This window comes from Macrotis lagotis, chromosome 5, assembly GCF_037893015.1.
Source record: "Macrotis lagotis isolate mMagLag1 chromosome 5, bilby.v1.9.chrom.fasta, whole genome shotgun sequence".
Taxonomy (NCBI): Eukaryota; Metazoa; Chordata; class Mammalia; order Peramelemorphia; family Peramelidae; genus Macrotis; species Macrotis lagotis.
The window spans coordinates 8,247,810-8,262,716 of NC_133662.1; the positions used below are offsets into that span (position 1 = coordinate 8,247,810).

Sequence of the window (14,907 nt, forward strand, 5' to 3'; positions counted from 1 at the left end):
TGGCATCAGCTGCATGACCCTGGACATATTTCTTAACCTCTGTCTGCCTTAGTTTCCACATCTGTAAAATGGAGATAAACATAGCTTCTTCCTGACAGAATCATTGTAAGGCTGAACTGATAGAGTATTTGTAAAGCATTTTGCAAACCTTAAAACACTGTATAAACATATGATTTATATAATAACAATTTATATAATATAATAACTATTCTATTCTCAAATCTCATGGCAGTCATCCAATCTAACTCATCCCTGAAACATCTGTATCAAACCTACCAAGTCAACAATTCACTCTCCCATAAAAACCTCTAGGGATTCTCAAGGCCATTCCTTTTCATTTTAGACCCTCTGGTTGTTTCCTTTTTCACAATTTCCATGTATTTCTCTCATTTTTGCCTTCTGGGTCTAAGTGTGTGAAAACCCTTCAGGCACTTGAGACGGCAATTCTGTCCCTCCTACATCTTTTCTTCTTCAAGATAAATATTCTTAGTTCTTTGAACTAAGCTCATATAACCTCCTTTCCACTTCTCTCACCATCCCAGTCAAACAACCCAGGATACCTCTAGTTTAGTCACTCATTTTGCTTAACTGTGGTGCATAGAATCGAACACTATTATCTAGATATGGTCTGACCAGGGCAGAATATAAATGGACCTGGACCTTACCCTTCTTCTAATGTAATTGTAGGAATAAATTAGCTTTTTTAGTCAATCAAATTCCATTGTTGATTCATGAAGTTGCTGATCAAGTTTGTGGTTCATGAAAATATCCAAATCTTTTCCCCATGCAATGTTGTTTCCTGGCCATTCCCCATCCCTTCTTTGGGCAATTTATCTTTTAAATAAAAGCATATAACTTTGTCTTTGTTAAATTTCATCCTGGTAGCTTATCATCCTAGCCCACTAAATTCCTTGGATTCTGAATCTGTCAATTGCAACACCTATAAATGTGATGATCATGTCAACAATTTCATCATCCAAGTTACTGATGAAAACAGTGCGAAACAGTGAACCCAAAAGGACCAAGGACAAGTCTAAATCATTCTCCTGGAGACCTCACCTAGATTGACCTTACTATTCTTTGGGCTTGGTCATTCATAAAGTTCTGAATCCTCCATTATCTAGACTTCATCTTTCTACCATACCCTCATTGATACCAAGAAATATCTTATTCAAATGCCTTGCTAAAGTTCAGGCATGACTGCCTATAAATTAACAGTCTAAAAACTTTATGAAAAATCAAAGAGTTAGTTTTGTTCTTTGCTTTCCTTTCTCAATATTCATAAACCATTCCTTTAAGACTACAATCTGTAATTTTTTCAGGAATCAGCCAATTTCACTGACCTTTTACTTGTTCAAAATCAGGACAGTGCTTCAGACTTCTTGGGTTTCCTTGTAACTATTCACATATCACTGACAAGAGTTTCTTCTCTTCTCTCTTCTCCTCTTCCATCACATCTACCCAATTCTTTTGGTTCAAAAGGATATATAATTCTTTAGGATCTGATGACACTGTCAGAAGTCAGATGTTCTCTTAACATTTCTATACTTTTCCTGGGTTTCAGTTAACTTGAAATCATTATTGGTCTGTTCTCAGTTTAGAGATTGTTTTCCTTGACAAATAAACAGAAGCAAATAGATCTAATATTTCTATTCTCATCCTTTATTTTCATTATTCTATCTATTTCTAGCAGGAACTATCACATGCAGATTTCCCTTTGGCCTCCAATACACCTAATCATAAGGATGAAAATCTTCCATTGGCCTCCAATAATCATAAGGATGAGGCTCAGAATGAGAACCTGTTTGTGTCCCATTGTAGTTGATTGGTCTCCTGAGTCTCCACGTTCTGCGTCCTTGAAACTACTGTGACCAGTTTGAATCCTCACATAAGCTGTTAAACTTTATAGATTCTCAAGCATTGAGTGAAAAATAAAAACAGATCATGGGAGAGTCAGAGCTAGACTCTACTGTTCTCTCTTTTGCTCAAGCCTATCTTCTTCTGACTATTCTCACTTCTGTCTTGGAAGTTCTGGGATATTCATGTTTCTTAGACACTGCTTTTGATCATGAAGGATTCCTCAGGGTTCAAAATAAAAAATTTAAGACTATTCTGTGACTTTCTAAAGACATGAGATGGGGCAATCTAGACATAGATGGAGAAATTCTTTTAGACATCTGCAGAAATTAAATCCTTGAAAGATGAATGGGGTAGGGGTCACTATCAATGAAATTCCCAATTCTTTTTCTGTGTTTTTTGTCACAGCTCCACATGAGGAAGAGACCCCTGTTCCCAAAGTACCAGCTACTGAGGCTCCTGAGCCCACAGAGAAGCCTGAAATTGGGGAGCTAACAGTGACAGAGGCCACCCCAGACTCCCTGAAGCTCTCTTGGACCATCTCTCAGGGAGAATTTGATTCCTTCACAATCCAGTACAAGGATAGGGATGGGAGACCCCAGATTGTGCATGTTGGGGGAGACCAGAATGAGGTCACTATCTCTGAACTGGAGCCTGATCACAGATACAAGATGAATCTCTACGGTTTCCATGATGGAGAGCGTGTGGGCCCAGTCTCTGTCATTGGCAAAACTGGTAAGTGAGAGATGATAGAATCATCAAGGATGAGGCTCAGAATGAGGGCCTGTTTGTGTCCCACTGGAGTTGGTCTCCTAATCTCCATGTCCTGGACCTTTGTAACTGCTATGATCAGTTTGATTTCTCACCTGAGATGTCACAATTCACAGATTCTCTAGTACTCTGGAAAAGGAAAATAGAACATGAGAGAGCCAGAATGTCCATTGTTTTCTTTGATCAGGCCTATCTTCTTCTGACTACTGTCACCTTCATCCTGGGAGCCTGAATATTCATGTATCTCCCTTTGCTTTTGATCACATAGGACTCCTCAGAGTGCAGTGCAGAAACTTTAAGACAATTCTGTGACTGACTAGAGGCCATAAAATTTAGACATGAGATGGAGAAATTCCTTTCAATTATTGCAGAGATTAAAACTTGAAAGAAGAACTGGGTGGGGGTCACTATTAATGAAATCCCCAAGGCCAATTTATCCTTTCTGTGTTTCTCCTCATAGTCCTACATGAGGAAGAGACCCCTGCTCCCACAGTACCAGCCACTGAGGCTCCTGAGCCCACAGAGAAGCCTGAACTTGGGGAGCTGACAGTGATAGAAGCTACCCCAGACTCCCTGAAGCTCTTCTGGACCATCTCCCAAAGAGAATTTGATTCCTTCACAATCCAGTACAAGGACAGGGATGGGAGACCCCAGATTATACGAGTTGGGGGAGACCAGAATGAGATCACTATCTCTGAATTGGAGTCTGACCACAGATACAAGATGAATCTCTATGGTTTCCATAATGGAGAGCGTGTGGGCCCAGTCTCTGTCATTGGTAAAACTGGTAAGTGAGAAGCAACAGAATCATCAAGGATGAGGCTCAGAATGAAGGCCTGTTTCTGTCCCATTGGAACTGACTTCCTGTCTCCATGACCTGAGCCCTTGAAACTACTAAGAGCAGTTTGCTTCCTCAGCTGAGATGTCACACTCCACAGATTCAGTAGCAGTCAGTGGAAAATGTAAAAAAAGATCTTGGAGAGCCAAAAGCTCCACCGCTCAGGGCTATCTTTTTTTTTTTTAGAAATATTTTATTTTGAGTTTTACAATTTTTTTCCCCTATTCTTGCTTCCCTCCCCCACCCCCCACAGAAGGCAGTCTGTTAGTTTTTACAATTGTTTCTATGGTATACATTGATCTAAGTTGAATGTGATGAGAGAGAAATAATATCCTTAAGGAAGAAAAATAAAGTATAAGAGATAGCAAAATTACATAAGGTAAATTTTTTTTTCTAAATTGAATAGTCTTTTATCTTTGTTCAAACTCCACAATTCTTTCTTTGAATGCAGAGTGTATTCTCCATCACAGATAGCCCCAAATTGTCACTGATTGTTGCTGTTCGGGTGTACAATGTTTTTCTGCTTCTGCTCATCTCGCTCAGCATCAGATCATGCAAACCCTTCCATGCTTCCCTGAATTCCCATCCCTCCTGGTTTCTAATGGAACAGTAGTGTCCCACGATATACATATACCACAGTTGGTTAAGACATTTCCCCAATTGAAGGACATTTACTTAATTCCCAATTCTTTGCCACCACAAATAGGGCTGCTATGAATATATTTGTACAAGTGACGTTTTTACCCTTTTTTTCATAATCTCTTCTGGGTACAGACCCAGTAGTGATATTGCTGGATCAAAGAATATGCACATTTTTGTTGTGCTTTGGGCATAATCCCAAATTGCAATCCAGAAAGGCTGGATAAATTCACAGCTGCACCAACAATGTTTTAGTTTCAGGGCTACTTTTTTGTAACTACTCTCACCTCCATCCTGGGAGCACTGGATGTTCACATGACTCAGACACTGCCTTTAGTCATATAGGACTCTTACTATTCTGTGACTGGCTGTAGACCACAAAAATCTAGACCTGAGATGGAGAAATTCCTTTTCATTTCTGTAGAGATTAAATCCTTGAAAGAAGAGTAGAATAGGGGTCACTATTAATGAAATTCCCAAGTCTAATTTATCCTCTTTTTGCATTTCTTCTCACAGCTCCTCATGTGGAAGAGATCCCTGCTCCCACAGTACCAGCCACTGAGGCACCTGAGCCCACAAAGAAGCCTGAACTTGGAGAACTGACAGTGACAGAGGCCACCCCAGACTCCCTAAAGCTCTCCTGGACAATCTTCCAGGGAGAGTTTGATTCGTTCACAATTCAGTACAAGAACAGGGATGGAAGACCCCAGATTGTGCGAGTTGAGGGAAACCAGAATGAGATCACTATCTCAGAGCTGCAACCTGACTGCAAATACAAGATGAATCTCTACGGTTTCCATGATGGAGAGCGTGTAGGCCCAGTCTCTGTCATTGGCAAAACTGGTAAGTAAGGAACAAAAAAATTGTCAAGAATGAGACTCCAGTAAGAATTAATGTCCTTCCCATTGCTTTTGCCTTTCTAAATCCTTTGAAATATGGTCAATATGTCTATCACCCCTTCTCACATCCCTTGACTGTTGCCATAGTTCCAATTTTGCTCTTCCTACCTATTAAATGAGCATAACAAATGCACTGAAGATGAATAGGATAAAGGATCAAACCACTGGAGAGATAGTGCCATACTGGGATTATATCTCTTCTCCTGACTTCTCTGGCCCATTATTCTACATCTTCTGGAAGTCTGAGCTTGCTCAGTTATTCAGAATACTGATACATGTTGATGAATGTTGATACACTGACCAGGCATGACTTCCCATAGTCCAATGAAAAGACTTCCCTGGAGTACATCCTATAAATTAAATGAAGGAAATTCCTTAAAATCCCTGAACACATTTGAGGAATGAATTTACCCTGCCCACATGAGGGACATAGGAAATCACTTTTGATGAAGCCCTTCCTAAGGCTGATTTACCCTTTCTCCATGTTTCCCTTTCACAGTCCCACATGAGGAAGAGATACCTGCTCCTACAGTTCCAGATACTGAGGATCCTGATCCCACAGAGAAGCCTGAACTTGGGGATCTGACAGTGACAGAGGCCACCCCAGACTCCCTGAAGCTCTCCTGGACCATCTCCGAGGGAGAGTTTGATTCCTTCACAATCCAGTACAAAGACAGGGATGGGAGACCCCAGATTGTGCGTGTTGGGGGAGACCAGAATGAGATCAATATCTTTGAGTTGGAGCCTGACCACAGATACAAGATGAATCTCTACGGTTTCCATGATGGAGAGCGTGTGGGCCCAGTCTCTGTCATTGGCAAAACTGGTAAGTGAGAGATGATAGAATCATCAAGAATGAGGCTCAGAATGAAGGTCTGTTTGTGTCCCATTGGAGCTGTCTTCTTGTCTCCATGTCCTGGGCTCTTGAAACTACTAAGAGCAATTTGCTTCCTCACCTGAGATGTCACAGTCCACAGATTCTCCAGCAGTCAGTGAAAACTGAAAACAGTTCTTGGGAATTTCCACTATTTTCTCTTTTGCTTAGACCTATCTTCTTCTTTCTACTCTCACCTCCATCCTGGGAGCACTGGATGTTCATGTGACTCACATACTGCCCTTGATGGTGTAGGACTCTTCAGGGTTCAATGTACAGACTTTAATTAAGACTATTCTGTGACTGATAGTAAACCACAACATCTAGACATATGATGAAGACATTATTTCCTTTCAGTTTCTGCAGACATTAAATCCTTGACAAAAGAATTGGGTGGAGGTCACCATTAATGAAATCCTCAAATCCAATTAATCCTCTTTCTGTGTTTCTCCTCACAGCCTCACAAGAGGAAAAGACCCCTGCTCCCACAGTACCAGCTACTGAGGTTCCTGAACCCACAGAGAAGCCTGAAATTGGGGAACTAACAGTGACAGAGGCCACCCCAGACTCCCTGAAGCTCTCCTGGACCATCTCCCAGGGAGAGTTTGATTCCTTCACAATCCAGTACAAGGATAGGGATGGGAGACCCCAGATTGTGCATGTTGGGGGAGACCAGAATGAGGTCACTATCTCTGAACTGGAGCCTGATCACAGATACAAGATGAATCTCTATGGTTTCCATGATGGAGAGCGTGTGGGCCCAGTCTCTGTCATTGGCAAAACTGGTAAGTGAGGAACAACAAAATTGTCAAGGATGAGACTCCAGTAAGAAACAAATTCCTTCCCATTGATCTGCCCCTCTAAGTCCTTTGAAATATGGCCAGTATAGCTATCACCCCTTCCCATATGCTTTCTTTGTGGCCACAGTTCCAATTTTGCTCTTCCTACCTATTTATTGAGCATAACAAACGTTCTGGATATCAGTAGGAAAAGGATCACACTACTGGAGAGATAGTGCCACACTAGGATGATGTCTCTTGTCCTGACTTCTCTGGTCCATTATTCTACATCTTCTGGAAGTCTGAGCTTGCTCAGTTATTCAGAATGCATGTTGATACACTGTCCAGGCATGACTTGAATTAAATGAAGGAAATTCCTTAAAGCCCCTGAACACACTTGAGGAATGAATTTGCCCTGCCCACATGAAGTATTGAGGAATCCACAGTTGATGAAGCCCTTCCTAAGGCTGACGTGCCCTTTCTCCATGTTTCCATTTCACAGTCCCACATGAGGAAGAGATACCTATTCCCACTATTCCAGCTACTGAGGATCCTGATCCCACAGAGAAGCCTGAACTTGGGGATCTGACAGTGACAGGAACCACCTCAGATTCCCTGAAGCTCTCCTGGATAATCTCCCAGGGAGAGTTTGATTCCTTCACAATCCAGTACAAAGACAGGGATGGGAGACCCCAGATTGTGCGAGTTGGGGGAGACCAGAATGAGATTACTATCTTTGAGTTGGAGCCTGACCACAGATACAAGATGAATCTCTATGGTTTCCATAGTGGAAAGCGTGTGGGCCCAGTCTCTGTCATTGGTAAAACTGGTGAGAGATGATAGAATCACCAAGGATGAGGCTCAGAATGAAGGCCTGTTTGTGTCCCACTGGAGCTGGCTTCCTGTCTCCATGTCCTGGGCCCTTGAAACTACTGTGATCAATTTGATTCCTCACTTGAGATGTCACAGTCCACAGATTCTCTAGTACTCGGTGAAAAATGTAAACAGATCTTGGGAGAGCCAGAATCTACATTCTTTTCTCCTTAGCTCAGGCTTGTGTTCTGACTATTCTCACTTCCATCCTATGAGCACTAGATGTTCATGTAATTCAGACACTGCCCTTGATCATATAGTCTTCTGAGTCCAATGCAAAGCATTTAATTAAGATTATTCTGTGACTGACTGTAAACCACAAAACCTAGATGTGACATGGAGAAATTTCTTTCAGTTTCTGCACATTAAATCCTTGGCAAAAGAATTGGGTGGAGGTCACTATTAATGAAATCCTTAAGTTCAATTAATCCTCTTTCTGTGTTTCTCCTCACAGCCCCACAAGAGGAAAAGACCCCTGCTCCCACAGTACCAGCTACTGAGGCTCCTGAGCCCACAGAGAAGCCTGAACTTGGGGAGCTAACAGTGACAGAGGCCACCCCAGACACCCTGAAGCTCTCCTGGACCATCTCTCAGGGAGAGTTTGATTCCTTCACAATCCAGTACAAGGACAGGGATGGGAGACCCCAGATTGTGCGTGTTGGGGGAGACCAGAATGAGGTCACTATCTCTGAACTGGAGCCTGATCACAGATACAAGATGAATCTCTACGGGTTCCATGATGGAGAGCGTGTGGGCCCAGTCTCTGTCACTGGCAAAACTGGTAAGTGAGAGATGATAGAATCATCAAGGATGAGGCTCAGAATGAAGGCCTGTTTGTGTCCCATTGGAGCTGGCTTCCTGTCTCCATGTCCTGGGCTCTTGAAACTGCTAAGAGCAATTTGCTTCCTCACCTGGGATGTCATAGTCCACAGACTCTCTACTAGTCAGTGAAAAATGAAAACAGTTCTTGGGAGAGCCAGAAGCTCCACTGTTCAGGGCTATCTTCTGAACTACTCTCACCTCCATTCTGGGAACACTGGATGTTCATGTGACTCAGACATTGCCTTTGATATTGTAGGAATTCTCAGTTCCAATATAAAAACTTAATTAATTAAGACTATTCTTTGACTGATCTAAAACTGAGATGGAGAAATTCCTTTGGACTTCTGCAGACATTTAATCTTTGAAAGAAAAGTGGAGTGGGGGTCATTATTAATGAAACCCCAAGTACACTTTATCCTCTTTTTATGTTTCTCCTCACAGCCTCTCATGAGGAAGAGACCCCTGCTCCCACAGTACCAGCTACTGAGGCTCCTGAGCCCACAGAGAAGCCTGAACTTGGGGAGCTAACAGTGACAGAGGCCACCCCAGACTCCCTGAAGCTCTCCTGGACCATCTCCCAGGGAGAGTTTGATTCCTTCACAATCCAGTACAAAGACAGGGATGGGAGGCCCCAGATTGTGCGTGTTGGGGGAGACCAGAATGAGGTCACTATCTCTGAACTGGAGCCTGATCACAGATACAAGATGAATCTCTATGGTTTCCATGATGGAGAGCGTGTGGGCCCAGTCTCTGTCATTGGCAAAACTGGTAAGTGAGAGATGATAGAATAATCAAGGATGAGGCTCAGAATGAAGGTCTGTTTGTGTCCCATTGGAGCTGGCTTCCTGTCTCCATGTCCTGGGCTCTTGAAACTGCTAAGAGCAATTTGGTTCCTTACCTGGGATGTCATAGTCCACTGACTCTCTACTAGTCAGTGAAAAATTAAAACAGTTCTTGGGAGAGCCAGAAGCTCCACTGTTCAGGGCTATCTTCTGACTACTCTCACCTCCATCCTGGGAACACTGGATGTTCATGTGACTCAGACATTGCCTTTGATATTGTAGGAATTCTCAGTTCCAATGTAAAAACTTAATTAAGACTATTCTTTGACTGAATATAAATCACCAGATCTAAAACTGAGAAGGAGAAATTCCTTTGGACTTCTGCAGACATTTAATCTTTGAAAGAAAAGTGGAGTGGGGGTCATTATTAATGAAACCCCAAGAATACTTTATCCTCTTTTTATGTTTCTCCTCACAGCCTCTCATGAGGAAGAGACCCCTGCTCCCACAGTACCAGCTACTGAGGCTCCTGAGCCCACAGAGAAGCCTGAACTTGGGGAGCTAACAGTGACAGAGGCCACCCCAGACTCCCTGAAGCTCTCCTGGACCATCTCTCAGGGAGAGTTTGATTCCTTCACAATCCAGTACAAAGACAGGGATGGAAGACCCCAGATTGTGCGTGTTGGGGGAGACCAGAATGAGGTCACTATCTCTGAACTGGAGCCTGATCACAGATACAAGATGAATCTCTACGGTTTCCATGATGGAGAGCGTGTGGGCCCAGTCTCTGTCATTGGCAAAACTGGTAAGTGAGAGATGGTAGAATCATCAAGGATGAGGCTCAGAATGAAGGTCTGTTTGTGTCCCATTGGAGCTGGCTTCCTGTCTCCATGTCCTGGGCTCTTGAAACTGCTAAGAGCAATTTGCTTCCTCACCTGGGATGTCATAGTCCACTGACTCTCTACTAGCCAGTGAAAAATGAAAACAGTTCTTGGGAGAGCCAGAAGCTTCACTGTTCAGGACTATCTTCTGACTACTCTCACCTCCATCCTGGGAACACTGGATGTTCCTGTGACTCAGATATTGCCTTTGATATTGTAGGAATTCTCAGTTCCAATGTAAAAACTTAATTAATTAAGACTATTCTTTGACTGAATATAAATCACCAGATCTAAAACTGAGATGGAGAAATTCCTTTGGACTTCTGCAGACATTTAATCTTTGAAAGAAAAGTGGAGTGGGGGTCAATATTAATGAAACCCCAAGTATACTTTATCCTCATTTTATGTTTCTCCTCACAGCCTCTCATGAGGAAGAGACCCCTGCTCCCACAGTACCAGCTACTGAGGCTCCTGAGCCCACAGAGAAGCCTGAACTTGGGGAGCTAACAGTGACAGAGGCCACCCCAGACTCCCTGAAGCTCTCCTGGACCATCTCCCAGGGAGAGTTTGATTTCTTCACAATCCAGTACAAAGACAGGGATGGGAGACCCCAGATTGTGCGTGTTGGGGGAGACCAGAATGAGGTCACTATCTCTGAACTGGAGCCTGACCGCAGATACAAGATGAATCTCTACGGTTTCCATGATGGAGAGCGTGTGGGCCCAGTCTCTGTCACTGGCAAAACTGGTAAGTGAGAGATGATAGAATCAAGGCCTGTTTGTGTCCCATTGGAGCTGGCTTCCTGTCTCGATGTCCTGGGCTCTTGAAACTGCTAAGAGCAATTTGCTTCCTCATCTGAGATGTCATAGTCCATAGACTCTCTACTAGTCAGTGAAAAATGAAAACCGTTCTTGGGAGAGCCAGAAGCTCGACTGTTCAGTGCTATCTTCTGACTACTCTCACCTCCATCCTGGGAACACTGGATGTTCCTGTGACTCAGATATTGCCTTTGATATTGTAGGAATTCTCAGTTCCAATGTAAAAACTTAATTAATTAAGACTATTCTTTGACTGAATATAAATCACCAGATCTAAAACTGAGATGGAGAAATTCCTTTGGTCTTCTGCAGACATTTAATCTTTGAAAGAAAAGTGGAGTGGGGGTCATTATTAATGAAACCCCAAGTATACTTTATCCTCTTTTTATGTTTCTCCTCACAGCCTCTCATGAGGAAGAGACCCCTGCTCCCACAGTACCAGCTACTGAGGCTCCTGAGCCCACAGAGAAGCCTGAACTTGGGGAGCTAACAGTGACAGAGGCCACCCCAGACTCCCTGAAGCTCTCCTGGACCATCTCCCAGGGAGAGTTTGATTCCTTCACAATCCAGTACAAAGACAGGGATGGGAGACCCCAGATTGTGCGTGTTGGGGGAGACCAGAATGAGATCACTATCTCTGAACTGGAGCCTGACCACAGATATAAGATGAATCTCTACGGTTTCCATGATGGAGAGCGTGTGGGCCCAGTCTCTGTCACTGGCAAAACTGGTAAGTGAGAGATGATAGAATCATCAAGGATGAGGCTCAGAATGAAGGCCTGTTTGTGTCCCATTGGAGCTGGCTTCCTGTCTCCATGTCCTGGGCTCTTGAAACTGCTAAGAGCAATTTGCTTCCTCATCTGAGATGTCATGGTCCACAGACTCTACTAGTCAGTGAAAAATGAAAACAGTTCTTGGGAGAGCCAGTAGCTCCACTGTTCAGGGCTATCTTCTGACTACTCTCACCTCTATCCTGAGAACACTGGATGTTCATGTGACTCAGACATTGCCTTTGATATTGTAGGAATTCTCAGTTCCAATGTAAAAACTTAATTAATTAAGACTATTCTTTGACTGATCTAAAACTGAGATGGAGAAATTCCTTTGGACTTCTGCAGACATTTAATCTTTGAAAGAAAAGTGAAGTGGGGGGGTCACTATTAATGAATCCCCAAGTACACTTTATCCTTTTTTTATGTTTCTCCTCACAGCCTCTCATGAGGAAGAGACCCCTGCTCCCACAGTACCAGCTACTGAGGCTCCTGAGCCCACAGAGAAGCCTGAACTTGGGGAACTAACAGTGACAGAGGCCACCCCAGACTCCCTGAAGCTCTCCTGGACCATCTCCCAGGGAGAGTTTGATTCCTTCACAATCCAGTACAAAGACAGGGATGGGAGACCCCAGATTGTGCGTGTTGGGGGAGACCAGAATGAGATCACTATCTCTGAACTGGAGGCTGACCACAGATATAAGATGAATCTCTACGGTTTCCATGATGGAGAGCGTGTGGGCCCAGTCTCTGTCACTGGCAAAACTGGTAAGTGAGAGATGATAGAATCATCAAGGAAGGATGAGGCTCAGAATGAAGGTCTGTTTGTGTCCCATTGGAGCTGGCTTCCTGTCTCCACGTCCTGGGCTCTTGAAACTGCTAAGAGCAATTTGCTTCCTCACCTGGGATGTCATAGTCCACTGACTCTCTACTAGTCAGTGAAAAATGAAAACAGTTTTTTGGAGAGCCAGAAGCTCCACTGTTCAGGACTATCTTCTGACTACTCTCACCTCCATCCTGGGAACATTGGATGTTCCTGTGACTCAGATATTGCCTTTGATATTGTAGGAATTCTCAGTTCCAATGTAAAAACTTAATTAATTAAGACTATTCTTTGACTGAATATAAATCACCAGATCTAGAATTGAGATGAAGAAACTCCTTTTGACTTCTGCAGACATTTAATTTTTGAAAGAAAAGTGGAGTGGGGGTCACTATTAATGAATCCCCAAGTATACTTTATCCTCTTTATGTTTCTCCTCACAGCCTCTCATGAGGAAGAGACCCCTGCTCCCACAGTACCAGCTACTGAGACTCCTGAGCCCACAGAGAAGCCTGAACTTGGAGAGCTAACAGTGACAGAGGCCACCCCAGACTCCCTGAAGCTCTCCTGGACCATCTCTCAGGGAGAGTTTGATTCCTTTACAATCCAGTACAAGGATAGGGATGGGAGACCCCAGACTGTGCATGTTGGGGGAGCCCAGAATGAGGTCACTATCTCTGAACTGGAGCCTGACCGCAGATACAAGATGAATCTCTACGGTTTCCATGATGGAGAGCGTGTGGGCCCAGTCTCTGTCATTGGCAAAACTGGTAAGTAAGGAACTACACAATTGTCAAGGATGAGACTCCAGTAAGAATCCATGTCCTTCCCATTGGTCTGTAATATGCCTATCACCGCTTCCCATATGCCTTGTCTGTGGTCACATTTCTTGTTTTACTTTTTCTATCTATTAAATGAGCATAGCAAATGCACTGAAGATGAATAGGATACGAATCAAACCACTGGAGAGATAGTGCCATACTGGGATTATATCTCTTGTCCTGAATTCTCTGGCCCATTATTCTACATCTTCTGGAAGTCTGAGCTTGCTCAGTTATTCAGAATTCATATTGATACACTGACCAGGCATGACTTCCCCGCAATACAATGTAAAGGCTTCCCTGGAATATGAATTAAATGAAGAAATTACTTATAGTCCCCAAACAGAATTGAAAAATGAATGTGCCCTGCTCATATGAGGGATAGAGGAAGCCACTGTTGATGAAGCCCTTCCCAAGGCTGATTTACCCTTTCTCTATGTCTCCCTTTCATAGTTCCACATAAGGAAGAGATACCTGCTCCCACAGTTCCAGCTACTAAGGATCCTGATTCCACAGAGAAGCCTGAACTTGGGGATCTGACAGTGACAGAGGCTACCTCAGACTCCCTGAAGCTCTCCTGGACCATCTCCCAGGGAGAGTTTGATTCCTTCACAATCCAATACAAAGACAGGGATGGGAGACCCCAGATTGTGCAAGTTGAGGGAGACCAGAATGAGATCACTATCTTTGAGTTGGAGCCTGACCACAGATACAAGATGAGCCTCTATGGTTTCCATGATGGAGAGCGTGTGGGCCCAATCTCTGTCACTGGTAAAACTGGTAAGTGAGAGATGATAGAATCATCAGGGATGAGACTCAGAATGAAGGCCTGTTTATGTCCCATTGGAATTGACCTCCAGTTCTGTGATTCTTCTTTCTAAAATGTCAAGCTCTCCAGATTCTCTGGCACTTAGTATAAAAGGAAAGCAGATTATGGGAGAACTAGAGCCTCCGTTGTTCTCTTCTCTACTCAGACCTGTGTTTTGGGACTGCTCTCAGTTTCATTCTGGGAGTTCAGGTGGTCAGTCAATCAATCAGTAAGCATTTATCAAGCCTTCACTACATACTCAGCACTGTTCTATAAGTGATGAAGATACTAAAAAAGACAAAAACTAATTCCTCTTCTGAAGAAGTTCACAATCTAATGGGGATGACATACAAACAACTAAATACAAATTTAGTCATGTATGACAGATAAATAGGAGATAATTAATAGAGAAAACACATTAGATTTAAGGGAGATTGAGAAAGCCTTCCTATATTAGATGGGGTTTAACCTGGGGCTTGAGGGAAACCAGAAGGAAAGGATGAGAAGGAAGAAAATTCCATGCATGAGGCAAAACCAGTGAAAATGCCCAATGTTGGGAGATGAAGTATCTTATAGGAGGAACAGCAAGAATGCAGGAAGGCAGGGGGAGGAGGAGGATGTGGTAATTAATTATTAATTGAGAGAATATGATTTTTTAGCACAACAAGTATGATAAATGGGTCACTGGACTGACTCCCTAGTCATTTTTTATCATTTTTTTTATTATTAATTCACCAGAGACCTACAATCAGACTTTAAGAAGGTCCTTTAGGAATGTGACTTTGCTAGCTGAGTAGATAGTGGATTATATGGATAAAGACTTGAATCAGAGAAATCAAACAGCAGGTTATT

At 43.1% G+C, this 14,907-nt stretch overlaps 1 protein-coding gene across 3 annotated transcripts in view; it reads left to right on the forward strand.

Moving 5' to 3' along the window:
* Window positions 1-14,907, forward strand: part of TNXB (tenascin XB) — a 70,792-nt gene that overhangs the window by 32,714 nt on the left and 23,171 nt on the right. For 2 of the 3 annotated variants that reach the window (XM_074236647.1, XM_074236649.1), the window contains 14 exons: window positions 2,266-2,592; window positions 3,089-3,415; window positions 4,622-4,948; window positions 5,504-5,830; window positions 6,337-6,663; window positions 7,160-7,486; window positions 7,985-8,311; window positions 8,794-9,120; window positions 9,613-9,939; window positions 10,436-10,762; window positions 11,237-11,563; window positions 12,045-12,371; window positions 12,870-13,196; window positions 13,701-14,027. In XM_074236647.1, coding sequence (XP_074092748.1) covers window positions 2,266-2,592; window positions 3,089-3,415; window positions 4,622-4,948; window positions 5,504-5,830; window positions 6,337-6,663; window positions 7,160-7,486; window positions 7,985-8,311; window positions 8,794-9,120; window positions 9,613-9,939; window positions 10,436-10,762; window positions 11,237-11,563; window positions 12,045-12,371; window positions 12,870-13,196; window positions 13,701-14,027 — 4,578 coding nt within the window. The remainder of the gene's footprint in view (window positions 1-2,265; window positions 2,593-3,088; window positions 3,416-4,621; window positions 4,949-5,503; window positions 5,831-6,336; window positions 6,664-7,159; window positions 7,487-7,984; window positions 8,312-8,793; window positions 9,121-9,612; window positions 9,940-10,435; window positions 10,763-11,236; window positions 11,564-12,044; window positions 12,372-12,869; window positions 13,197-13,700; window positions 14,028-14,907) is intronic. The other variant, XM_074236648.1, reaches the window with a different exon arrangement.